Source organism: Sciurus vulgaris (genome assembly GCF_902686455.1).
Source record: "Sciurus vulgaris genome assembly, chromosome: 1".
In the NCBI taxonomy this organism is placed as follows: Eukaryota; Metazoa; Chordata; class Mammalia; order Rodentia; family Sciuridae; genus Sciurus; species Sciurus vulgaris.
The window spans coordinates 18729291-18754505 of NC_136461.1; the positions used below are offsets into that span (position 1 = coordinate 18729291).

Genomic DNA, 25215 nt, shown 5'->3' on the forward strand with positions numbered 1-25215 from the left:
CCAAACACCACACTATTGTTTGCATGGATCAAACCTACTTAATCTGTAATTTTAAAGTAGAGAGAAGCAATTGGGGGCCTTCCATGTAGAAAGTGGGGTCAGGAGACCAGGAAAGAGAATATGAATGTATGTTCAAGTCACTCAGGAACTTTTATGCAGGTGCAAAGAAACTTATGTCAAAGTGGCCACAAGATTGTTTTAATAGGAGACGGACGAATGTAACTCCATGTTTACTGCTAGAAACCAAAGCTTTGTGTGAAATCTTGAATTTATGGGGAGTGGGGAGGGAGGGAGGGAGGGTGGGAAAGTATGTACCTATCTATTCTTTCCCTGATCTCTTCCCCTAATTCCTGAAATCCAGGAGACTAAGCCCCCTTGGGCTTTGGTGACCCCATCACAGGGGTGTTTTATATGATGGTTTGATTTTCCTGTACCCAGATACTTTCTTCTTTTCCCATTTTCTAATCATTTTGTAACACATGCTGACTCTTCCCTTCCCTCTCTTCTCCCTGGGAAAATACAATGAATAAAGATTATTGGTACTCAAACTGTTCTCTCCTTGTCAGATATTTAGGGTGCTTTTCTCCTCCCCATAGCCCTACCTTCCGGGATTGCGACTCAGAAATCACAGAAGAGCCATTAAAATTTTCAGTTTACCACTCTGTTAAGAATGAATCTTGAAAGTTCAGTCCTCGGCACCTCATTACAGTGGATTTTTGTTTCTAGTTAGGCCTCTTGTCCTTTCCCTGGAAGCTGCCACATTCAAGAGGGGATTAGAGGCTTGGCATGCATAAGAATGGGGTTGCCTCTGCCACTGGCTGGGATGAAAGGATGGGGCCATGGCTTGGGGCATGAGACCCTAATAATACTTTGTCCCCTACTCCTCAAAGCCCTTTACAAATCTTAATTAATTAACCCCTTACAGTACCCCAAGAAGGAAAATATGATGTGGAACTGGGGAAATTGAGGCCAAAGGAGAGTCACTGACTTATCCAACATTTTCTTTGAGCCAAAGTTTGCCTGCCTTCTAATGAACACTGCCTTTTTAAACATCTCCCCCTAAGACAAGGATTTAAAAAGGAAAAAACTTGATTAAAGGCAAACCCAGTATTAACACAAAAGTGCGAGAAAAAAAAACACATTAAATCCTTGAATCCTGGTAACATTACCAGAGCAAGGGTTGGAAGTTTCATACATCCCTTGGGGGATGGGGGTTATAGCTCCTTAACTGTATCAAAAGTCAAAGCTGACAGTGGAAGCTCATCAAGTAGCAAACTGCTACTGGGCCTCATTGAATTAGTCTTTCTGCAAAATTGAAGTAACCTGCTAGCCTTAATTTTACTCCCCAGTCACAAAGCAGGAAAGTCAGATCAAAGACTATTTCAGGGGCTGGGGAGATAGCTCAGTTGATTGCTCAAGTTGAGTGCTTGCCTTGCATGCACAAGGCCCTGGGTTCTAATGCCTAGCACTACAAAAAAAAAAAAAAATAACACTTTCAACTGTAAAGAGTGGAAGTCACAATTGGGGATGACCAACGCAACATCGAGTTGCCTTGTTTGTAAAGTAAAACATTTTGTTGAAGCGGGTTTAATCCAAGCGAATCTGAACAGTTTAGCAAGATCCTGTCCCCCCCCAAAAAAGGGGGGGGGGGCTGGGATGGGATGTGTAGCTCAGTGGTAAACTGTCCCTGGAAGCAGTCCCCACTACCCGACCTCCAAAAACAGGTTCATTGAAAATTGTGTCTTCCACTTCATTCAGATAGAAGTTGTCTTATGCATTAAAGCAAATACCAGTTGCGTCAGACACCTAAGTTCTTTGCTTTTTGTCATTTTGGGAAAACAACTGCCAGTTTCTTCTTGAACAGCAAAGTCGTTTCTGCCCTTCCCCCTTGGTTTCCGATGCTATAAGTGGGTCTTGAGAGTCTGCAAATGTCTGGGTTCCTAAAATCAACCTAAAAAGGACGGTTATTCAGTTGGTCTGTTAAGATTGACTAGGACGACTAACGACTACCCAAACAATAAATCCACTAAATAAGACGCAATACGGTAAAAAACTAACTTTTAACACTAAGGTGTAGCAGGGCTGCTAGTAAAGACCAATTCTGGCGCTGCCTTACCCAGTTCTCTGCAGCCTGCTGCTAGCGGTCGAGAAACCTCTCAGTTTTCTAAGGTAAAGCTCCCTCAATTCGTGCCCTGTGGCACATTTCCGAAACACATTTTTGCAGAGGCCTTGGAATCTGGGGGTCAACAGATCCCTCAGCTCCAGCTGCTGAGCTGAGCCCCGCCTTTCCCAACGCGTGGCCGGGAGCCCGCCGCGCTCCGTCACGTGAGCTCGGCTTCCACCCACGCGCCAAGGGAGCGTAAGTGAAGGGCAGCCCCAGACCCCCACAAGCCCCTCCTCCCACGCAGGCGTAAGGCGGGCCCCGCCCCCTGCGTGACGGAAGGGGCGTGTTCCAGCGCCGAACGATGACGTGTTCTTCCAGCGCCACGTCGTGAGGAAGTGTAAGCGCACTGGAGCAGTTGAAGTACGCCCAGCTGAGCGGTATAGGTTCTGCACCTAAGAAGGGAGGAGAGAGGTGACAGCTGCGGGAGAGATACAGGTACAACTAAGGGAATAGATAATTTCGGAACCATTGAGCTATCAGGAAATGGGTGTGACAGGCGAAGAGGTTAGTGACTGGGAGCGCAAAGGGGAAATGGCTTGGGAGAAGGAGAAGAAAGATATGGGGAATGACCAAGATGTAGGTACCATGATGTGGCAGGAAGCAGACATGGATATTCAGAAGAAATTAGTTCAGATAATGAGGAAGCAAAGTCCACAAAGCCAGGAGAACCAAGCAAGGGCTTCTTGCCCCAAAGTTCCCATTGGCTTATACAGCTGTGAGTAATGAAAGATTAGAGGCTTAGACCATTGTCTTTGGATTTTCTTGCTGGCTGCTTTCCACAGTCCAGGTGACTCCCTAGAAGCCAACTGTAGCTATTTGCAAAAGCTGGTGACGTCATATTCTCTTTCTTGTTTACCCAAGGTTATCTGGCTAGTGTCTTGTTCTGGGGTGATCTTTGAACAAAAACTATGTCATGGATCAAGGAAGGAGAGCTATCACTTTGGGAGCGATTCTGTGCCAATATCATAAAGGTGAGCTGTGGGCCAGAGCATCATTTGATCTTTTGGTCAGTTGGGTAATCTTGTATCAAATCCTATTATTATGAAAGTTGAACAATCCATGGTGATAAGTGGAATTTATCAAGGAAACAGTCTTAGAATTGTAAGGTAAATTCAATTTCTGTTATTATTGTTTCAGCTGACATTTTCAGGCAATTCAAGCTGTCCCAATATCATTGGTTGGCATAAACTTAGGTTTCCTTTATCGAGAGTTTAAATTTGTTTCCCTGGAGTTTGATCCTAATGCTGTCCTCTGGGTTTAGACAGGAAAAGTAATTTTTCTATGACATAATATTACATATAGCATAATGGTTAAAAGAGACTCTGGAAGCAGGCAAGCATGAATGAAGGTCCTGTTTGACTTTTAGTGATTATACAGCTGTTATGAGGATAAAGTGAAACATACATATAAAGCACTTTACCCAATGTCTAACATTTTCTTTTTTTTAATTTTTTTAGTTGTAGCTGGACACAATACCTTTATTTTATTTATTGATTTTTATGTGGTGCTGAAGACAAAACCCAGTGCTTCACATTGCTAGGCAAGCATGCTACCACCGAACCACAACCACAGCCCCTAACTTTCTTAGTTTCTATTATTATTGGGGTGGTCTTTTAGTATTTGGATACTGTGATTGCTGTTTCCCACATCTCCCTTTGCATACCCAAGTCTTCCCTCAACTTTTTCTCCAGGAATTACAACAATGTTATATCCTCTGCCTGAGATAGATTTGAGATTGGAACCAGTCAGCTTGGTTTTGTTTTTCAGCCACAAATTGTCAAGCAGTAGATACAGAAGCAAATTTGTGAGTCAGTAACTCTTATACCCCCCATATTCTCAAATACAAATGCCAAGTCATTTCATGCAGGCCAGAAAATGGAAATTATCTTCTCAGGAAATGGTGGCAGTCACATGTTGGGAAAAGCAAACTGGGTCTGGGACTGTAGCTTACTGGTAGAGTATTTGCCAAGCATGTATGAAGACCCAGGTTCAATCCCCAGCACCCTCACACACAATAATAATAATAATTAATAATAATATAAAAGTAAAAGATTAAAACAACATTGGGCCTCAATTCCTCTGGCAGTAATTGGCTACAGCTGGGGAATGGGTACCTTTCTTTTTTCTCTCTTTTTTTTTCCCCTGAAATGGGGCTGGGGTGAGTGGGTCTTACTATGTTGCCTAAGCTGAACACAAGCCATTTTCCCACCTCAGTCTCCCAAGAGGGAGGGACTACAGGCCTGTGCTACTATTCAAGACTTGGTGTCTCTTTCATGTGGAGGATGTCATCTCCGTTTGACTGTTCCGTCAGTTTTCTTCCTTTGCCTTCCTGTGGGAGACTCATGAAAACAAGGTTGTAGTAAAGAACATTTGGTTAAAAGATGAATTCTGAAAACAGATAGACCCCTATTTATTTTTTATTTTTATTTTTTTGCGGTGCTGGGGATCGAACCTAGGGCCTTGTGCTTGTGAGGCAGGCACTCTACCGACTGAGCTATCTCCCTAGTCCCTAGACCCCTGTTTAAATTCCTGTTTTGCTTCTTCCTTGCTGTGTGACTTGTGTGATTCACATGACCTCTCTGAGCCTCAGTTTTTTCATGAATAAAATGAAGATAATATTGTTTACTTTATAAAGTTGTATAAGATGATATAGAAAAAGCCCAGCATAGTATTTGAGATATAATAAGTGCTCAGTAAACATATAAGTAAAATAAATTGAAATGCTTAATGCAGTTTTATAGAACTAAAAGTGTAAAATACTCAATAACCTTTCTCAGGGATTTTATCATATAGCTCAAACCTGTCAGTGTTCAATGTAGTGTCTCCTCTTATCCCCAGAGAATATAAGATTGGTTCATCATTTGTCTTCTTATTCCACAGGCAGGCCCAATGCCCAAACACATTGCATTCATAATGGATGGGAACCGTCGCTATGCCAAGAAGTGCCAGGTGGAACGGCAGGAGGGCCACTCACAGGGATTCAACAAGCTGGCTGAGGTGGGTGTGGATGGCAGAATCCAGGTGAAAATCTGTGGAGGGTTGGATTATTGCTAGAAAATGAGTTTGCAGTGGAGATTGAAACCAGCGGTGCTTATCCACTGAGCTTTATCTCCAGCCCTTTATATATATATATATATATATATATATATTTATATATATATTTATAATAGCTTTATGTTATTTAGTTTTGTATGTGCTTCTGAGGATCGAACCTAGTGCCTCGATCATGCTAGGCAAGCACTCTACCCCTGAGCCACAATCTCAGCCCCCTTTTTATGTTTTTAGACAGTGTCTCCCTAAATAGCTTAGGGCCTTGCTATGTTTCTCATATTTCCCTTGAACTTGTAATCTTGCCTCAGCCTCCTGAGTGACTAGGATTATAGGTGTGTGCTATATACCTGGCCAATGATATTTTTTTAAATAGCTGTTTCTCTGTTCTGTTGCTTGCTTGTTAACTGTAGGTCTCATGTTGACATTAATAAAGTGTATTCATTCCTTGAATCATCACAAAATATTACAAAGAAGAACAAAATTTCCTCCTTATATTGCTCTAATGAATCAATAGTTTTTATTACTCTATGCCTCTATCAGTCCTTATAGTATGTTCTACTTGACCTAACATTTATAATATTGCATCTATAGCTCTAATAACATTTTAGTTTGACACTCTCCCACATACTTTTGGGGGTTTTTTGGTGGGGGGAGGGAGTGGTACCAGGGATTGAACCTAGAGGTGCTTTACCATTGAGTCACATTCCCAGCCCTTTTTATATTTTATTTTGAGACAGGGTCTCACTAAGTTGCTTAGGATCTCTCTGAGTTGCTAAGGCTGGCCTTGAACTAGTGATCCTCATGCCTCAGCCTCCTGAGTTGCTGGGATTACAGGCTTGTGGACCCAGTGCATAGCCTTTCTAATGAACGTAGCCTTTAATGACAGATTTTATCAAAAGAATCTGACAAAATTTGTTTAGCTGCACCAATGTAATTGGCCATTATAAATAATACTGTTTTAGGATAAATTCTGAGGTGTCATTTCTGGAGTAAAGGGTGGGTGACAACCCATCCTGCTTTGCTCAAGGCTGAGGGATATGTCAGGACTTAGGCCTTTCAGTGACAAAACTGGAGAAAGTGCCAGGCCAACCAGGACAACACTCTACACAAAGGTCATGAATTTTTTTTAATGCATATTGCAAATTGGGAAACATTAAATTTAATAGTAAGATTGGAATATGGCCGGGTGCGATGTGCACACCTGTAATCCCAGCAGCTAGGAAGGTTGAGACAGGAAGATCATGAGTTCAAAGCCAGCCTCAGCAAAAGCAAGGCATTGAGCAACTTAGTGAGATCCTGTCTCTAAATAAAATACAAAATAGGGCTGGGGATGTGGCTTAAAGGTCGAGTGCCCCTCCTGAGTTCAATCCCTGTTACTCCAAAAAAAAAAAAAAAAAAAAAAGATTGGAATATGACAATCTTTGTGAAACTTTTTCTTGGTGTCGGGGTTAAACCTAGGACCTCACACATTCTAAACACATGCTCTACCTCTGAGTTACACCCCCTGCTTTGTAAGAAAAATAGAAATATGATCTATAGCCCACAGGTCCCAGACCCCAGTGTCACAGAATAGGAATGTACATTGATGCTAGGGCAGTAATATTTTTTGCCTCATAAAATGGGGCATTGGAGTGTCTCCAGCACTCTGTAGAATCTTTAGGTTTACAAACCACTGCTTCTCTTTTGCAGCTAAGTAAGGCAGTTTTGCCTAGTGCTTAGAAGCTTGAGCTCTGGAGTATTTAGAACTCATTGATATAGGCAAATTTCTTAGCCTTGTAATGACAAAGAAAGAACTAATTGGCACCCTTGCTCTGCCACTTACTGACTTTGTGACCTGCAGTAAGTTATGCAGCTTCCCATTGCCTCTGTTTCTTTATCTGTAAAACAGGGTTAGCAATAATCTCCATTTTAGGAGATCGATGTGAAGATTCAGCAAGATGGCATAGGACCTAACCTAAGGAAGGGCTCAAAAAATTGAACCTTTGTAGTGGTGGATTCCAGCCCAGGTGTGCCTGCCATCCAAAATGGCTGCCTTGCAAGGTCTTCAGAGCCTGAGCCTAGTCAAACGTCAGCTTCTTATTGGTATCTTCCCCAAGGTGTTAGTGGATCTGTTTTGCGTGTGTACCTGTGAAGGATTAGGATCAGAAAGGTAGTTCTGGAGCTTTGTTTCTTTCTTTTTTTTTTGGGGGGGTGGGTGGTGCTGGGGATCGAACCCAGGTACTCTACCGACTGAGCTAGGCCCCGAGCCCCCTGGAGCTTTGTTTCTTCTGTTTTTTTTTTTTTTTTTTTTTCCTACTGCTGGGAATTGAACTCAGGAGTACGTAACCACTGAGCCACATCCCTAACCTCTACCTTTTTTTGGGGGGTGGTTGGTACCGGGGATTGAACTCAGGGTCACTCCACCACTAAGCCACATCCCCAGCACTGTTGTATTTTATTTAGAGACAGGGTCTCACTGAGTTGCTTAGTGCCTCACTTTTGCTGAGGCTGGCTTTGAACTGGCTCAGCCTTCTGAGCTGCTGGGATTACAGGTGTGTGCCGCTGTGACTGGATTCTCTGATCCTTTTTACTTTTCATTTTGAGACAGGGTCTCACTAAGTTGCATAGGGCCTTCCTCACCAAGTTGCTGAGTTGGCCTGGAACTTGTAATCACCCTGTCTCAGCTCCCAAACTGCTGGGATTACAAGCATGAGCCACTGCTCTTCAATTCTGTTTGAATATCTTCTATCCTCTATCTTTAACCCCCAACTCCCCATCTCAACATTGTTATTGTCAATTCTGGATTGTTCTCCTTCTTTAGTAGTACTGGGTTAGAGCAGCCACCGAGGACTGAGTTTAAATTATGAGTTTTTTTCTTACTTGCTTACTTCCCCCCCCCCCCCCTAGTGTTGGAGATAGAAACCAAGGCCTCATGCATGCTAGGCAAGTGCTCTACCACTGAACTACATTCCCAACCCGAGTTTTGCTTCTTTTTAAATTTAAATATGATTTCATATAGTGCAATACACATTTTAGTTTTAATAATTGCATTCATCTATCTAATCCTGTCAAGATACAGAACCATCTCTGCAGAGTTTCCTGTGTCCCTTCCCAGACCAGATCCGTCCTCCCTTCTTGTTTCTGTAACTATAGATCATTTTTCCTGTTCTAAAATTTCGTATAATGGAATCATACAGTAGAGAATTTTGACACTGTTTTTCAGCTCTCTGAGCCTGTTTTACTATGTATAAAGTAGGCATGAAGACACTAATGCCACTTTTAAGTGATTGTTTGAAAAATCAAATAAAGGGGCTCTGCATGGTAGTGCATGCCTATAGTCCTGGTAGGGGAGGGTAAGGCAGGAGAATTGTAAGTTCAAGTTCAAGACTAACCGGGGCAACTTGAAAACCCTTTTCAAAATAAAAAAAGATTGGGGGCTACAGATATAGCTCAGTTGGTAGAGTGCTTGCCTCTCAAGCACACAAGACCCTGAGTTCAAATCCTCAGCACCACAAAAAAAAAAAAGATTGAGAGTGTAGCTCAGTGGTAAGAGCTGCTGGGTTCAATTCCCAGAATTGAGAGGGGGGAAAAGGGAAAAGAAAAATCAAATGAAATAATGTACATAAAAACCATTTGCCAACTCTGAAATGTTTTATAACTGTCCAATTATTACTTTGTCTTTAAATTTATTAGCCTCTCAATATATCAGAAAAATGAAGTCATACTGTGAGTAATGATATCTCGTGTTTTATATTGTTTTTTAACCACCTTTTAGGGGATAGATTGTGATCCCTTTCATCAGACAAGGAGATTTTAACCCAGAGAAGTTAAATAATTTGCCTCTGGTCTCATAACAAATCCTTGATGGAATCAAGGATCAGAACCTAGGTCTTCACACTCTCAGTGAAGAGTTCTTTCCAGTAAACCACACTGGCATCTGTGTAGTGACATTGACTAATATCACATTTTTCAGTTTCTTTTCTCTTTTTTAAATATTTTTGTAGATGAACATATAATGTTTATTTTATTTATTTATTTTTATGTGGCACTGGGGGTTGAATCAGTTCCTCACATGTTCTCAGCAAGCACTCTACTACTCAGCTACAACTCCAGCCCATATTTTTCAGTTTCTTTAACAGAAGCTCTCTGCTTATGGGTTCATCTTTCTCACATAGCACTACTATTTTTGTAGCTTTACCCAGGTTTGAGGAGAAGAGTGTCTCCCATCTCATCTCTGAGTCAGGGCTGAAGCATCTCTTATTTCTTTTCTTCTCTTCCTGTGTCCTAGCTCTTTGCATTCTCCCCTCTCAGACTTTGCGCTGGTGTTTGAACTTGGGCATCCTTGAAGTGACAGTCTACGCATTCAGCATTGAGAACTTCAAACGCTCCAAGAGTGAGGTTGACGGACTACTGGATCTGGCCCGACAGAAGTTCACTTGCTTGTTGGAAGAACAGTAAGATGCTATCTGAGGGGAGAATATGTTCTTCCTCCACCTCCAGCCTTCCCCTAACACTCACAACTCTTATTTGAGGCTTATTTAAGGAACTCTAAATCCTTTTAATGTTAGATCTCTGGTGGCAAGTATCAGAAATGCAAACTAGTTTTTCTTTTTTCAAGGGGGCATTTATTGAAGGATATTGAGATAGTTCACAGAATTTAAAGACAAGTACAGTCAACCTCAAGCAAAACTGAAATCACGAATTAAAATCTATTTGGTAGAAACTCTTTGTACATTTTCTTCCTCTTCTCTGCAGACCAGATTTCTCTGTTTCAAGAGAAAAGACCAGAATGAACTAGAGTCTTAGTTGGCTCACCTTGATCTATTGTTTACCCCAGAAACAATAAATTGTCACTGGGGGATGGAAGGAAATGTGAAGAAGTCATTTGCTGCTGCATATAGATCCCTGCAGAGTTCCTATACTCCTCCTCTTGCATAGTCTCTTGGACGGGCTGGGAGATGCATAAGAGACCTCTATGGGGGAGGTATCAGTGCTGTCACAACAATAGCATTACCTGTCACTAAGATTAGACTTTACTTAGGGAGCAAGACCATAAAGGGGCAAGGAGTAGGTTTAATGGAGATTCTTTTGTTTGAAGCATGGGTCCCACTAGGCTCAGTGGCACATGCCTGTAATTCCAGTGACTTGGGAGGCTGAGGCAAGAAGATCACCAGTTCAACACCAGCCTCAGCAAATAAAATATAAATATAAAATAAAAAATTAAAACAGGGCTGGGGATGTTACCCAGTGGTTAAGCACCCATGGGTTCAATCCCTGATACACACATACACACACCAAAAAAATATATATATAGCATGGATCCCTCTTCAGTCATAATTGCCCAAAAGTCTTAATTAACAGCTGATAGCTATTGTCTGCCCACTTCGTACCTATACCAGGAAGATGAGAGAACAGAGCCTAGTGTTCCAGCAGTGATGGACCTAGAACAACCTTCTAGGAAGTTGCTTTTGCCATTTCTGTCTCTTTGTGGATCAGGGTGGTGGAAGGGATAGCCAGGCTTCTCACAGTCTAGTTTAGAATGGTGAGATTCTGGGCTGCAAACATTGTTCCTTGGTTCGCAGCAGAATCCATTCTGCTCAGAGCTCATGCCCAGGGGTCTGAAGATTGAGGTTTGGGGGGAAACATTCCAAGTGTTCAAATTTTTTAGTACTGTATACTAATCTTACTTTTTTTTGTAAGTGCTTATTATGTGCCAGGCCCTTAACCTCAGATGTCTTCTCATTTAATGGTCACATTACCTCATAAGGAGGATATTGTTAGCCCAGTTTTAGAGAGGAAGAACATAAAAACCCAGAGAAATTAAGGCATGTATTCTGAATCACACAGCTGTCAGAAACAGGCAGAGCCAAGGTGTGTCTCTGGGTCTTTCTGGATCCAGAGATAAGCTGTTGTCTACTGTGTGCTAAGAGATAGGAAACAATCTTACAATTTGTGTAAGATCAACATGATACATGACACACATGACAGTGGAGGTGCGACTGAGAAGGAGCTCAGAGAAAGTGTTTAAGGTCAGCTAAGATGTGAGGGTACTAGGACTTGAATCTAGGAGTGCTTAATTCAGATTTGCTTTGGTTTTACTGTATATCACCTATAGCTCTAGATTCTCAAAAATAGATGGTAAGATCTTGCTTCACAAACCTTTGAAGAAATGTGGTTGAAGGTTGTATATGGTGGGCTATGGATGTGACCTTCAGCTCTGGATCAAGATTCTTTAACAACTGCCAGATATACTCATCCTATAGTATTAAGCTCTCACTTCTGAAATAGGAAGCATTCAGTTTCTCCATAGCATTCCCAGGTGAGAAAAGCTGGGTGAATAACAGTGAATTTGTTCTCACGTGTGTGGAGTCTAGAAGTTACTGTGTGGAAGTGCTATAATATGATTAAGAGGATAGACTCTATAGCTAGACTCCCCAGATTCAAATCCTGCCTGTCCATTCATCTGTTGTCTGAACAAATTATCTAATCTCCCCATGCCTCAATTTCCTCACTGAGAAATTATGGTGGTATTACCTCAAAGTTGGTTTAAGAATAGAATGTGTTGGTGTATGTAAAGCATTTAGACTACTGTCTTGATACCTAAAAAACATAATTAATATTAGCTGTCACTTTCACGTTTCACCAGAACATAACAAAATTAATAATACAGCTCCAGTCCTTGAGCAGTTTGCTTACTTGTCAAAATGGAACAGACACATCATAGAATACACAAAATGCAACTTCCAACAAGGACACTTAAGTTGATGTAATGTGTGATCAGAGTTTGAGTTCTTTAGCTGGGCATGGTAGTGCACTCTTATAATCCCAGTGACTCTGGAGGTTGAGGCAGGAGGTTCACAAGTTTGAGGCCACCCTCAGCAACTTAGCAAGACCCTGTCTTAAAAAATAAAAAGAACTGGGGATGTAACTTTGTAGTAGACTGTCCCTGGATTCAATCCTGGGGTGAAAAAAAAGTTTGGGTCCTCAACGGCAGATAAAGCTGGGGTTCAATGCAAATTCAATACTTGATGACTGTGTGACCTTGGACAGTCCATGTTCTTTTTGATCCTCAAGGAGTGTAGTAAACTCCTTTCAAAGCTGTTGAAGAGAACACTGAAATAATACACATAAAACAGTGCCTGATGCAGGAAAGCACTTAGAAACTGGTAGTTGGTTCTTATCTAAGCTCCCTGCTCTCTCCAGCTCAATAGGTGCTTTGTCTCAACATTGCCTCCTCCTTCCCAATCAGGGAGAAGCTGCAGAAGCATGGGGTATGTATCCGGGTCCTGGGTGATCTGCATTTGTTGCCCTTGGACCTCCAGGAATTGATCGCACAAGCCGTACAGGCCACTAAGAACTACAACAAGTAAGTGCTCAGATATCCCCTCCGAAACCTATATCCCTCTGACTTCCTGTGGCTTTTAGGGATACATCCTGAACCTTTCTTGGTCTGCATTTGGTATAAGGGACAATGAGGGAATAATTTGGGATGCTTAAGGACTTCTTCTTCCATCTGTAGAGCAGACCATTGATCCTACTGCAATAATGTTATTGGTGTGTATATTTACACATAGATACACTTTTTCATTATTTCCCCACCTCATCCCCAAATGAACCTACATTTTTTTTATCCTGATAAACACTGGGCTGGAAATACAGCATTCCTCATCCTTGTCTCCCTGAAGACAGATCCTTCAAGAAATTATTTCTCAAAATTGGCACAATGGCACATGCCTGTAATCCCAGCAATTTGGGAGATTGAAGCAGGAGGATCACAAGTACAAGGCCAGCCTTGGCAACCTAGCAAGACCCTGTCTCAAAACAAAAAAAGGCTGGGTATGTAGCTCAGCGGTAAAGTGCCCCTGGGTTAAATCCCCAGTACCAGAAAAAAAAAAAAAGAAATTATTTTTTAGAAGTTTTTTTTTTTTTTTGCCAGGCATGGTTGCACATGCCTGTAATCCCAGCAACTCAGGAGACTGAGGCAAGAAGAGGATCACAAATTCAAGAAGGCCAGCCTCAGCAATTTATTGAGGGCCTAAGCAACTTAGAGAGACCCTGTCTAAAATAACAAAGGCTGGGGATGTGGATCAGTGGTTAAGTGCCCCTGGATTCAATTCCAAGTACAAACAAAAAAGGTTATTGACTAGGGATTGAATTGAGGATTTTGCACCCACTAGGTAAATGTTCTGCCAACAAGCTACATCTCCAGCCTAAGAAATTATCTTTCCATCCCACTCCTTTAACCCGCAGAAGGATGACCTTGGAAGGTTATACAAATTAGAAGCTGAATAGAGTAATAATCCAAATGTCATCATCTGTGACTTTGGAATATGATTGGTGCTTGGCACTGAATTTGTTTTTCTTTAGATCTTCTTTACTGTGTAAACATAACAATGGTTCACATCCTCTGCAATCTGGTTGGCAATAGAAGAGGAGAGGTTAAGAGGGCACTAGAGGCCACTTCAAAATTTTCACCTTATAAAACTAATAACAATTTTATTCCAAGAAATCTTGGAAATCACAATCCCACCTTTCAGAAGTATGCAGTTAACATTGTGTGTGTGTGTGTGTGTGTCCTTACAGGACACTGTAATCAGGGACTTCAGGTCATCGTCTCTGGTAAATTGTTCTGTTCATCCTTCCTCAGGTGTTTCCTGAATGTCTGCTTTGCATACACATCCCGCCATGAGATCACCAATGCTGTGAGAGAGATGGCCTGGGGAGTAGAGCAAGGCCTCCTGGATCCCAGGTACCTTGGGTTGTTTCTCCTGGTGACTGACAAGGAAGACAGACCCTCTTACACCATGTACTTGGCCAGAAGTCACATCAGGGGTACACATGGAAATATTTAAGGAGATCTCCCAAACATAGAGGTTAGAGTTGAATTACTATGGCACACACCAAGAAGCCCCAGAGAAACAGGTGACAAGGCCATGTCATTCAATGAAAAATGACACCTCCTGGCCCTTTGGTAGTATTTTTCCAAGAGTGATTTTTCAGGAATGTATTACATTGGGGGAAACTCTTTTGGTTCTCTCATATTACAGTTTCACACAAGATTAAGGTATTTTTCCAAACTAGAAAATTGTTGCCAGGCATTGTGGTGCAGGCCTATAATCCCAGCTACTTGGGAGTCTGAGGCAAGAGGGTCAAAGCCAGCCTGAGCAATTAAGTGAGATCCTGTCTCCAAAAAAAAGCAGGGGAGCTAGAAATATAGTTAAGTGGTAGAACACTTGCCTAGTATGTACAGGGGGCTGGGTTCTGTGCCTACCACTGAAAAAAACAATTGGGGAGAGGAGAGGGAAAGAGAAAGAAAGATCTTAATCATTAGTGACAGTGGAATTCTAATCATTGGAGCTGGGAGGGACTTTCAAAACCATCTGTCTATGTGGTCCTTCTGACGTTAGTATTAAATAACTTTAAGTAATAAATTAGTAAACAAATAACAGCATTAGTAAATAATAGTAGCAAAATAACCCAGACAATGTGTTATGTATTTAGTCATTAACTTCATATGTGGGGCTGTGGTTGTAACTCAGTGGTAGAGCATTTGCTTAGCATGTGTGAGGCACTGGGTTTGATGCTCACCACCATGTAAAAGTAAGTAAATAAAATAAAGGTATAAAAAATACAATAACATTAAGAAAAAAAAAAAAAAACTCATGTGAGAGATTCAAATCTTTTTTTGTCTTTTATTTTTTTAATTACTGGAAATTGAATCTAGGGCTTTGTGCAGCTAGGCAAACACTCTACCACTGCGCTACATACCCAACCCCTTTTGTCCATTTTTTAGATGAGAAAACTGACAGCATTGAAGTAACTGACCCATGGTCATTCTGCTAGTAAGTGCTAGAACTGGGACCCATATCTAAAGCTGTCTAATTCTCAAGTGCTTCTCTTTTATCTCTATTATATGAAATCTTAGGACCCTGGAATTTTTTTGATTCCCTTCTCAAGTATAATTAGAAGTATAATTTGATTGACTAGAAACTAGATTAAAAGTTAAGAAGTTAGACCTGGAGGGGGGCTGGGGCTGTAGCTCAGAGGTAGAGCACTTGCCTGGCATGTGTGAGGCCACTGGGTTTGATTCTCAGCACCACATATAAACAAATAAAGTAAAGGTTCATTGATAACTAAAAAAGAAAAAAGAAGTTAGACCTGGGATGGAACTCAATGGTAGAGCATTTTGCTAGCATGCAAAAGGCCCTGCGTTCCAATCCCAGCACTGCAAAATGAAAGGAAGATCTTAATCTTTTCTCCAAGGAAGCTTGGAAAAAAAATAGAATAAAGGAGTTTTCTTGTTTGTTTTTGTGGTGCTGAGAAGGGAACCCTGGGCTTCACACATGCTAAGGAAGTGTTCTACCAAGAGCTAAAACCTCAGCCTACAAAGATAGCTGGGTTTTTTGTTTGTTTGTTTGTTTGTTTTCTTGTTTTTTCTTTTGGCTTTATTTTGTTTGAGAAGACAGTTGCAGTACTGGGGTTTGAACCCAAGGGCAATTCTACCTACTTATTTTTGAGACAGGGTCTTGCTAAGTTGCAATTCTGCCTCAGCCTCTAAAGTTGCTGGGATTACAGGTGTGAACCACCACACTCAGTGAAAAAATGTTTTTTAAGACTACGTTATGAGCTGGGCACAGTGGCACACATTTAACATGTAATCCCAGTGATTCAGGAGGCTGAGGCAGGAGGATTTCAAGTTTGAGGCCAGCCTCAGCAACTTAGTGAGGCCCTAAGCAACTCAGACCTTGTCTTAAAAAATAAAAAGGGGGCTAGGGTTGTGGTTCAGTGGGTAGAGCACTTGCTTAGCATGTGTGAGGCACTGGGTTCAATTCTCAGCACCACATATAAATAAATGAATAAAATAAAGTCCTATCAACATCTAAAAATAATTTAAAAAATTAAAATTAAAAAAAATAAAAAGGGTTAGGGATGTGGCTTCATAGTTAAGCACCCCTGGGGTTCAATCCCTGATCCCAAAGGAAAAAAAAAAAAAGAGGTTGAGGCAGGAGAATCAAAAGTTCAAGGCCACCCAAGCCTCAGCAATTTAACTGGGCCTTAAACAACTTAGTGATTTGATTCCCTGTCTCAAAATAAAAATAAGAGCTGGAGATGCAGCTCGGTGGTAAAGCACCCCTGGGTTCAGTCCCCAGTACAAAAAAAAAAAAAGAGAGAGAGAAAAGAAAATTAGGCATTGGAGAAAAAAATTAAGATACTGACTAAATGAGTGGGGATGAGAGGGACAGTTGGGAGGTTAGGCAGAAGAGGGATTGAGTCAATGTAAGTCACTGGTGATTTTCTTAACTTGGGAGTGATTTCATGTTTTGTCATTATATTGTGTTTTATAATTAATGGGTTTCAAATCTTTTGTATGTATGAAATAATATTTTAAAAATAACAACAGATAGTAAGCTTTTTAGCAAGTGGACTTAATATTCATTCATACACAGAACTAGAACTCCTATTCAGTATACTTTACCCTGACTCATACTGCAGCATCCTCTGAACTTACCACCTGTTTATTGTCCAGCAAGTTTTCCCCAACCCAACTTTTCTGCCCTGCTTCATTTATAACTTGCCTCTGTGGGGTTCTCATGCACACAGGCTGTCTGGACTGGGCAGTATCACCAGGGTCAGGAGGCTGGTGTCTCAATCCACCAGCTTAACATGCAGTTCAGTCAGAGCGAGAGGCAGTTCTATTTACATTATTCAGATTTAGACAAACCTGTGTTTATATCAAAAAACTAATGAGTTTATTACAATTAGGCTATTCCTAATAGCTGCATTTTCTTGTTCTCTTATCACTACCATCCAGCTCTTTCTTTTCCTTTCTTCCAGGTGTATTTTTTTTTTTTTTTCTGGCAATCAAATAGATAGGTTGTTTTGTGACTCTGGAATTATAGAAATTTGATTGAGTCTGAAGGATACTTCTCTTCCACTGAGTTACTCTGAACAGATCACTTGACTTTGTATAGTCCTCCGTATTCCTTATAAAATAATAGTAATAAGCCAAGCACAGTGGCACATGCCTGTAATCCTAGCAACTTGTGAGGCTGAGGCAGGAGGATCACAGGTTCAAAAACAGCCTAAGCAACTTAGCGAGACCCTGTCTCTAAATATAAAAAAAAGACTAGGGATATGGCTCAGTGGTTAAGCGCTCCTGGATTCAATCCCTGGTACCAAAAGTGTAAAAATAATACTAAAATAATAATGATGATAATAATAACAATAATTAATTGCTAACATTTCTGGAGCATTTACTGTATGCCAAGCATTTAATAAGTGCTCTACATACACTTAATTCTTAGGTTCTATAAGATAGATTCTGTTGTTATCCCCATTTATTTATCTATCATTTTTTTGGTCCTGGGGATTGAACCCAGGACATTTAATCACTGAGCTACATCCCCAGCCCCCTTTTTTATTTTTTAATTTTTTTATTTTAAGACAGGGTCTTGCTAAGTTGCTTAGGCCAACTTTGAACTAGTGATCCTCCTGCCTCAGCCTCCCAAGTTGCTGAGATTATAGGTATGCACCACTGTGCCTGGCCCTATTTATTTATTTATTTAGTGGAACTGGGGATTGAACTCAGGGACACTCTACCACTGAGCTATATCCCCAGCCATTGTATTATTTTGAGACAGTTTCTCATTGAGTAGTCCAGCTGACCTCAAACTTGCAATTCTCCTGCATCAGGCTCCTGAGTAGTTGGGATTACAGGTGTGTGCCACCAAGGTTGGCATTTTTATCCTCAATTTAAAGATGAGAATTCTGAGACAGACAGAGGAAAAGTAATTTATATTCATTCACAAAGTTGGCAGACCTGGCTCTAGATCCTGTGTTCTCATTCACTGTAATGTATTGATGACTTTCTCATGGGAAGGTTGAAATGAGCACAAAAAGAGTATAGTGATAAAAATTAATAACTAATATTTACTGGATCTTATTATGAGACAGGCTTTGGATTAAGAGTTTATTATGAATATTCTCATTTAATTCTCATATAAGGTAGTGACTTCTTTTCCCCATTTTATAAGACAGATTAACTGAGGCTTTATATTTTTACTTGTATTTTGTCAGTGCTAGAGATTGAACCCAGGGCTTCATGCATGCCAAGCAAGCATTCCATCACTGAGCTGCATCCCCATTCCTTACCTGAGGGTTTCAAAGATCAGTTGATCTAGCCAGTGACACATAAGTTAGTAAGTGAAACAGCCTAGACTCCAGCTCATATCCATCTTACCTTAAAAGCCCATGTTCTTGATAAGAATGGTCCCCCGTTTTCTTTATAAGCTAAATGCTATGAAATGTACTATATTACCAAGCATACCTGTAATCACAGGTGTAGTGCACACCTGTAATCACAGCTACTTGGGAGACTAGGCAGGTGGATCACAAGTTCAAGGCCAGACTTGGCAACTTAAGTGAGACCCTGTATCAAAAAAAACAAAAAACAAAAAAAAAAACTGAGAAGGTAGATTAGTGGTTTAGTGGTTGAGTACTTACCTCACATGTGTAAGGCCCAGGATGGATCCCCAGCATCACACACACAAAGTACCATGTTTTTTTTTTTTTTTAAGTGGCAAATTTCTCTGTATCTTTGTACCTTCTAGAAGGTACTGGGGACACATTGATATGCTCTTAACTCTTCCTTTTTCCTCATGCCAGGAGATTTGCTATCATGCAGGTACTCATTGTTGCCACATCTGTCTTCCAGGGGCTGTTGCTTTATCTCCATTATAGGTCCACCCAGGTCTTGAAGTTGGTTATCTCCTGAAACACATAGTTATTAGGGAGAAACCATTATCTTGTTGAATACATGTGGCCATTACTTTCCAGAAGATGTTCTATTTCTTTTTGTTTTTGTAATAGTGGTTAAATAATATTAAGTTTACTTTTTGTTTTCTCGGTGCAGGGATCAAACACGGGATCTCACACGTGCTAGGCAAACACTTTTTGTGGGGTGAGGGGGTACTGGGAATTATACCCAGGGGTGCTTAACCTCAGCCCTTTTTATATTTCATTTTGAGACAGTGTCTCACTAAATTGCTTCAGGCCTTCCTTAGTTGCTGAGGCTGGTCTCAAATTTGCAATCCTCCTGCTTCAGCCTCCTGAGTCATTGGGATTACAGGCGTGCGTCATCAAACCAGGCTAAGCAAACACTCTTCCACTGAACTACATCCCATCCCTAACCATTTCCACTGTCTAGTTCCAGAATTTTTAATTTACCCCAAACAGAAATACTTATTTCAAGATAAAAATGCAAGCAAGCCAGGCCAGGTGGCAAACACCCCTAGGCTTAGCCTCTGGGGAGACTAAGGCAGGAAAATCATAAGTTCAAGGCTAGCCTGGGCAAATTGGTGAGAACTTGTCTCAAAATAAAAAGAGTTATGTATGTAGCTCAATAGTAGAGTGCTTGCCTAGCATCTACTAGGCCCTTAGTTCAATCCCTAGTAACAATAAATAAATAAATAAATAAGATCCAGTTATGACAGTTATTATCCAGTTATTTATAACAGCTGAAATCACCCTGCAAACTGTTTATATCCTGAATTCTTTTTTCACTTAATGTTATAATATGAATACCTTCCCATGTCCCATTTTTTAATAATTCTTAATAACATTATTTTACCAGTTACCAAGTATATCTTAACTTTCTTATATTTGTTGTGAATGTATGCTGTTTCTAATTTCTCATTATTAGAAATAATGCCACAATGATTTTTTTTTTTTTTTTTTTTTTTTTTGGTGCATTGTTGGGGATTCAACCCATAGCCTCGTACATGCTTGGCAAGCACTCTACCACTGAGCTACATCCCCAACCTGAAATTCTTCTTTATTATTTCAAAATACTTTATTTTCAAAACAGATCACAACATTAAGCTTTGGCCCATTCTGCCATTGTACAAGCTACAGATGCTTGCCGGACAGCTGAAGGGGCACTCTTAAGTAGTTTGTTTAAAAAGTGAATAAAAATCCATATAAAACAATATTCATATAGTGTGCATAGGAACACAGATAAGTGTCATCCCATCTTCTAGTCTTCCATATTGCTTCATCTGTGTCATCTATTCTTACAAAGACATTTCAAATCTAGCAGTAATTAAATTGAATAGTCCCCTAAATCCCTTAATTCAAGCTAAACTTGCAGTGAACACCCACAAGAATGGTATCTACACCAGTGTGTACTAGTGGAATCACATGCTGCCAAGTGACATTTCATTCTGCTTTCTCAAGCACAAGACACAGGTAGAGAGCAAGGTCCTGCTCCTCTACTTCAGATGGGAAACCATGGTTCTAGATTTGCTTTGTGAGTTGCTATGCCCAACCTGAAATTCTTGAGTGTCATTCTTTTTTTTTTTTTTTTTTGGGTGCTGGGGATCGAACCCAGGGCCTTGTGCTTACAAGGCAAGCACTCTACCGACTGAGCTATCTCCCCAGCCCCTTGAGTGTCACTCTTATCTGCATTTTGGATTACTTCCTCAGGTTCTGGGTCTGGAGATCCCCATTTCATTCCATTCTTGCCAAGACTGCCACATTTTTTTGGTTGGGGAAGTAGCTTTGGTACTGGGGATTAAATTCAGGAATGTCTTACCACTAAGCTACACTCCAGCCTATTTTATTTTATTTTGAGACAGGGTGTCTAAATTTTCCAGACTGACCTTGAACTCGTGATCCTCCTGCCTCATCCTCTGAAGTTGCTAGGATTAGACACAAAACTACCTGCTGCTGAGATTTTTAAATGTCAACTGGTCTAATTTGTTCAAAGCTGATATTTTACTGTTATTTAATATATTTCTGAGTTTTCATGTAGTCAGCAAGTGCCATTTATTGTTTTTTTTTTTTTTTTAGATGTTGATAGACCTTTATTTTATTCATTTATTTATATGTGCTGGGGAAACGCTCTACTACTGAGCCACAACCCCAGCCCCTCATTGGTAGATTTTTGTTGCTCAAAGTCTGTAGATGTTTCATTTTGATTTTGTCCATTTTATCTTTCCCTCCTGAAGTGTTACCTTCTTTTCCATGAGAATGCTGCCCACTACCCGAATTTTTAAAAATACCCTTTTTGTTTTTTTTTTATGTGGTGCTGGGGATAGAACAAGAGAACTGATCATTTTGCTGTTTGTTTAAAATCCTGAGGGTTAATGCCAGGTGTGGTGGCAATCCTAGAGATTTGGGAGGCTGATGCAGAAGGATTGCAAGTTTGAGGCCAATCTCAGCAACTGAGTGAGATGTTGTCTCAATAAAAAATAAGGAAGGACTGGGGGTATACTCAGAGGTAAAAGCACATATTAGTTCAATCTCGAGTACAAAAAAAAAAAAATTCTCAGGGCTGGGGATGTAGCACAGTGGTAAAGTGTATGCTTAGCATATGCAAGGCCCTAGCACACATACACACAAAATCCCGAATAATATGGATTTTTTTTGCAATGTTTTAGAACCCATATGACTTAAATAAGGTTTTAAAAATGCTTTTTCTTTCGGTTATGTGGTACTGAGGGTTGAACCCAGGGATGCCCTACCATTGACCTACATCCCTAGCCCCTTTTTAATTTTTTTTTTTAAAGGGCTTAGCATTTACCTTGAACATAGGCACATCCTCCCACATATTTAATTTAATTTAATTTAATTTATTTATTTGGGCACAATACCTTTATTTTATCTTTATGTGGTGCTGAGGAGCTAACCCAGGGCCTCACGCATGCTAGGCAAGCGCTCTACCACTGAGCCACAACCCCAGCCCCTCTCTCTTTAATTTTTAGTTTTGAGATAGGGTGTTGCTAAATTGCCAAGGCTGTTTTCAAACTTCAGATCCTCCTGTCTCTGTCTTCCAAGTCACTGGAATTACAGGTATGTGCCAATACGTTCAACTGAAAACGTTCCTTTTACTGAATTCAAATAACAAAAGTACATAAAGTAAAGAGAGATGGTTTTCCCATCCTTACTTCTTATACAACCCACTGTTAATAGTATGACATGTGACTTTTTAGACTTTCTTCTTCATGCACACGTTGATGCATGTATTGTGAGTGTTTGAGTATAGAGATATGTTTATTTTCCAGTGTATGTCTTCTGAAACTTTTTCCAGGTAACCTTAGACCTAGGGCATCTTTCCAAATTGGTGCATTTAGATTTTTATTAAAAAAAAAAAAAAAATTGTGTAGTATTTCATCAAATTGCTGGATCATAGGGTATATGCTTTTTAAAAACAACATTTTACTTGAGGGACAACACAAGAGTGTATCCATTAGTCCTGCAGCTAATGACTTTGGACAAATTATTCATCTTTTCTAAGACTGTTTCCTTATCTATAAAATGAGGATAGAAATACTGTACATACCAGGCATGGTGGTACACACCTGTAATCCCAGATACTTGGGAAGCTGAAGCAGGAGGATTGCAAATTGAGGCCAGCTCGGGCAACTTAGACCCTGTTACAAAATAAAACATAAAAGGGGCCTAGGAATGTAGCTTAATGACAGAAGTGCCCCTAGATTCAACCCCTAGTACACAATAACAATAAAATAAATACCTTATATAATTGTGAAGATTTAAAATTATTCATGGAGCTGGGGATGTACCTCAATGGTAGAGCACTTGTCTAGCATGTGTGAGGCCCTGGGTTTGATCCCAAGCACCAATAAAATAATTTGTGAATTTAGCAAACATTTGTTGAGGCCTTCTCTGTAGCAGGAAATATTGGTGAACATGTTGTTGTTGTTTTGTTTTTTTTTTTTTTTTTGTTGTTGTTGTTGTTTGTTTTTGTAGTGCTGGGTGTCAAACTCAGGGCCTCACACCTGATAGACAAATTCTACTACCAAGCTACATCCCTATCTCTGGCATGTGTATTTTTTTTCTTTAATATTTTTAGTTGTAGATGGACACAATACCTTTATTTTATTTATTTTTATGTGGTGCTGAGGATGGAACCCAGTGCCTCCACACATGCTAGACAAGTACTCTACTACTGAGCCACAACCCCAGCCTCTGGCATGTGTATGATAGTGGTCTGTAAACTGGAACTTTTCTGCATGAAAATTCACCAGAATAGTACTACAAAAAGAATGTGTACTTCTGTCTTCTGCTCACCCTAGTGATATCTCTGAGTCTCTGCTCGATAAGTGCCTCTATACCAACCATTCTCCTCACCCGGACATCTTGATACGGACTTCTGGAGAAGTACGGCTAAGCGACTTCTTGCTCTGGCAGGTACATGATTTCTAATCACCAGTATGTTTGTGTCAGGCTAAGAATTACCACCGTACCTATAGACTGAATGAGAGTGGTTTGTACCCACTCTCAGCCATGCTGGGACCAGGGAACATGAGACAGGGGCTAAAATCTGGAGAAATATCTACAGGCTATGCCTGGTAACATTTATTTTCCCTTCCTCATCTGACCCTGGCTTTGCAAACCTGTGTGCTTCTTGCTTTCCAAAGTAGAAGGCATCCAGCCTAGAGGAAACTCAAGACCACCCAACCTTAGTGAATACTCACTTGTGTCCCTATTGAAGGAATGGGGCCTTGAAATGCTGGTGACCTGCTGTCTATCCTAGAACCTCTGGGCTAGATCTTGTAGTTACCAGCCTTTCCTTTTCAGAATAAAGGGCCACATGTAGGCAGGCTTGGCCCATGAGGGATTTAAACTACATCCACATTCTGAGGGGATTTCTGTTGCCTCTTAGCTCAGTTACCTCAACAGAAGTGGTCCCTAAAAAGCTCATATCCAGTTAAGTTTGTTCTTGCTGTTTCTTGATCCCTGGGTAGTATGTCTAGGGAAAATCTTCGTTTAAGGAGAGGTTGGAGGAAGACTCAGCTTGGAAGCAGTTCACAAGGTTAAAGTCTAGACATTTGAATGAACCACAGTCTAGATGAACTAACAATGAACTGCTGAAGACGTTTTCAGATATTGGCTACATTGAAGGAATTATCATGTGCACCTAATAGTTCTGTGGCCCACTCTCCTGTTAAGATCACACTTGGAGTTTTCTTTGAGCACTGAACCACATTGGTAAAGTAGAGGATTTAATAGAAGAAGCCAATGTAGAGAGTAAGGAATCTCATGTCTTAGTAGAAACAAGAGGATAGTGGTCTGGAAGAGGTGACAGTTTATTCCCTAAAGAAAGTTGAGTTCCTCCTTTGTGCTGGATAGATGGTAGTGAGCAAATCAGAAATGATCCCTGCTGTCTTGAAGCTTAGAATTTGTTGGCAAAGTCAAACTCTGAACAAGTCATTAAAACCTGTGGAATAATAGCTCTAATCTAGCCTTCAAATATTTGGAAAAATATTACTTTGAAGAAACAAATTTATTCCAGAGAAATACCTGGGACCATGGTATAAATTGTGGGGAAAACAATACATTGGTTTAGTATAGCAAGCTAACTAATAACTAATGTTACCTGCCATGAGGCACTGAATTCTTTACCACTAAAAGTAGCAAGCAGTGGCTCTCAAAAGTTCCAGTGGCTCACGCCTATAATCCCAGCAACTTGGGAGCTGAAGCAAGAGGGTAGCAAGTTCAAATCCAGCCTCAGCAACTTACTGGAATCTTGACTCACAAAAAAAAAAAAAAAAAAAAAAAAAAAAAAAACCCAAAAACAAAAACATAAAGATCTGGGGATGGGCTGGGGAGATAGCTCAGTTGGTAGAATACTCGCCTTGCAAGCACAAGGCCCTGGGTTCAATCCCCAGCACCGCAAAAAAAAAAAAAAAAAAAAAAAAGAGAGATCTAGAGATGTAGCTCAGTGGTAGAGTATTTGCCTAGCATACGTGAGGCCCTGGGTTTCATCCCAGCACTCTGAGGAAAAAAGTTTCTAAAGAGGTTCAGTAATTATTAAAGTTTGTCTTGCTTTGTGTTCTACTTTATGTACATTTAATTTATATAGTACCCTAACAAATACTCTTATTATCCAACTTTATACTTGAGGAAACTGAGACCCAAGAGATTAAAAAGCTCACCAGTTCAAACAGATGGTAAATGATAGAGCCAGAATTCAGATCTGACTGCAGAATCCATACTTT

At 40.4% G+C, this 25215-nt stretch overlaps 1 protein-coding gene across 2 annotated transcripts in view; it reads left to right on the forward strand.

Moving 5' to 3' along the window:
* Positions 1 to 2467: 2467 nt before the first annotated feature.
* The window catches only part of DHDDS (dehydrodolichyl diphosphate synthase subunit), a 33671-nt gene continuing 10923 nt past the window's right edge, over positions 2468 to 25215 (forward strand). For both annotated transcript variants that reach the window (XM_079115081.1, XM_079115082.1), the window contains exons 1-7: positions 2468 to 2599; positions 3026 to 3135; positions 5045 to 5161; positions 9506 to 9648; positions 12444 to 12560; positions 13842 to 13943; positions 23290 to 23404. In XM_079115081.1, the coding sequence (XP_078971207.1) occupies positions 3073 to 3135; positions 5045 to 5161; positions 9506 to 9648; positions 12444 to 12560; positions 13842 to 13943; positions 23290 to 23404 (657 nt within the window). In that variant the 5' untranslated portion in view covers positions 2468 to 2599; positions 3026 to 3072. The remainder of the gene's footprint in view (positions 2600 to 3025; positions 3136 to 5044; positions 5162 to 9505; positions 9649 to 12443; positions 12561 to 13841; positions 13944 to 23289; positions 23405 to 25215) is intronic.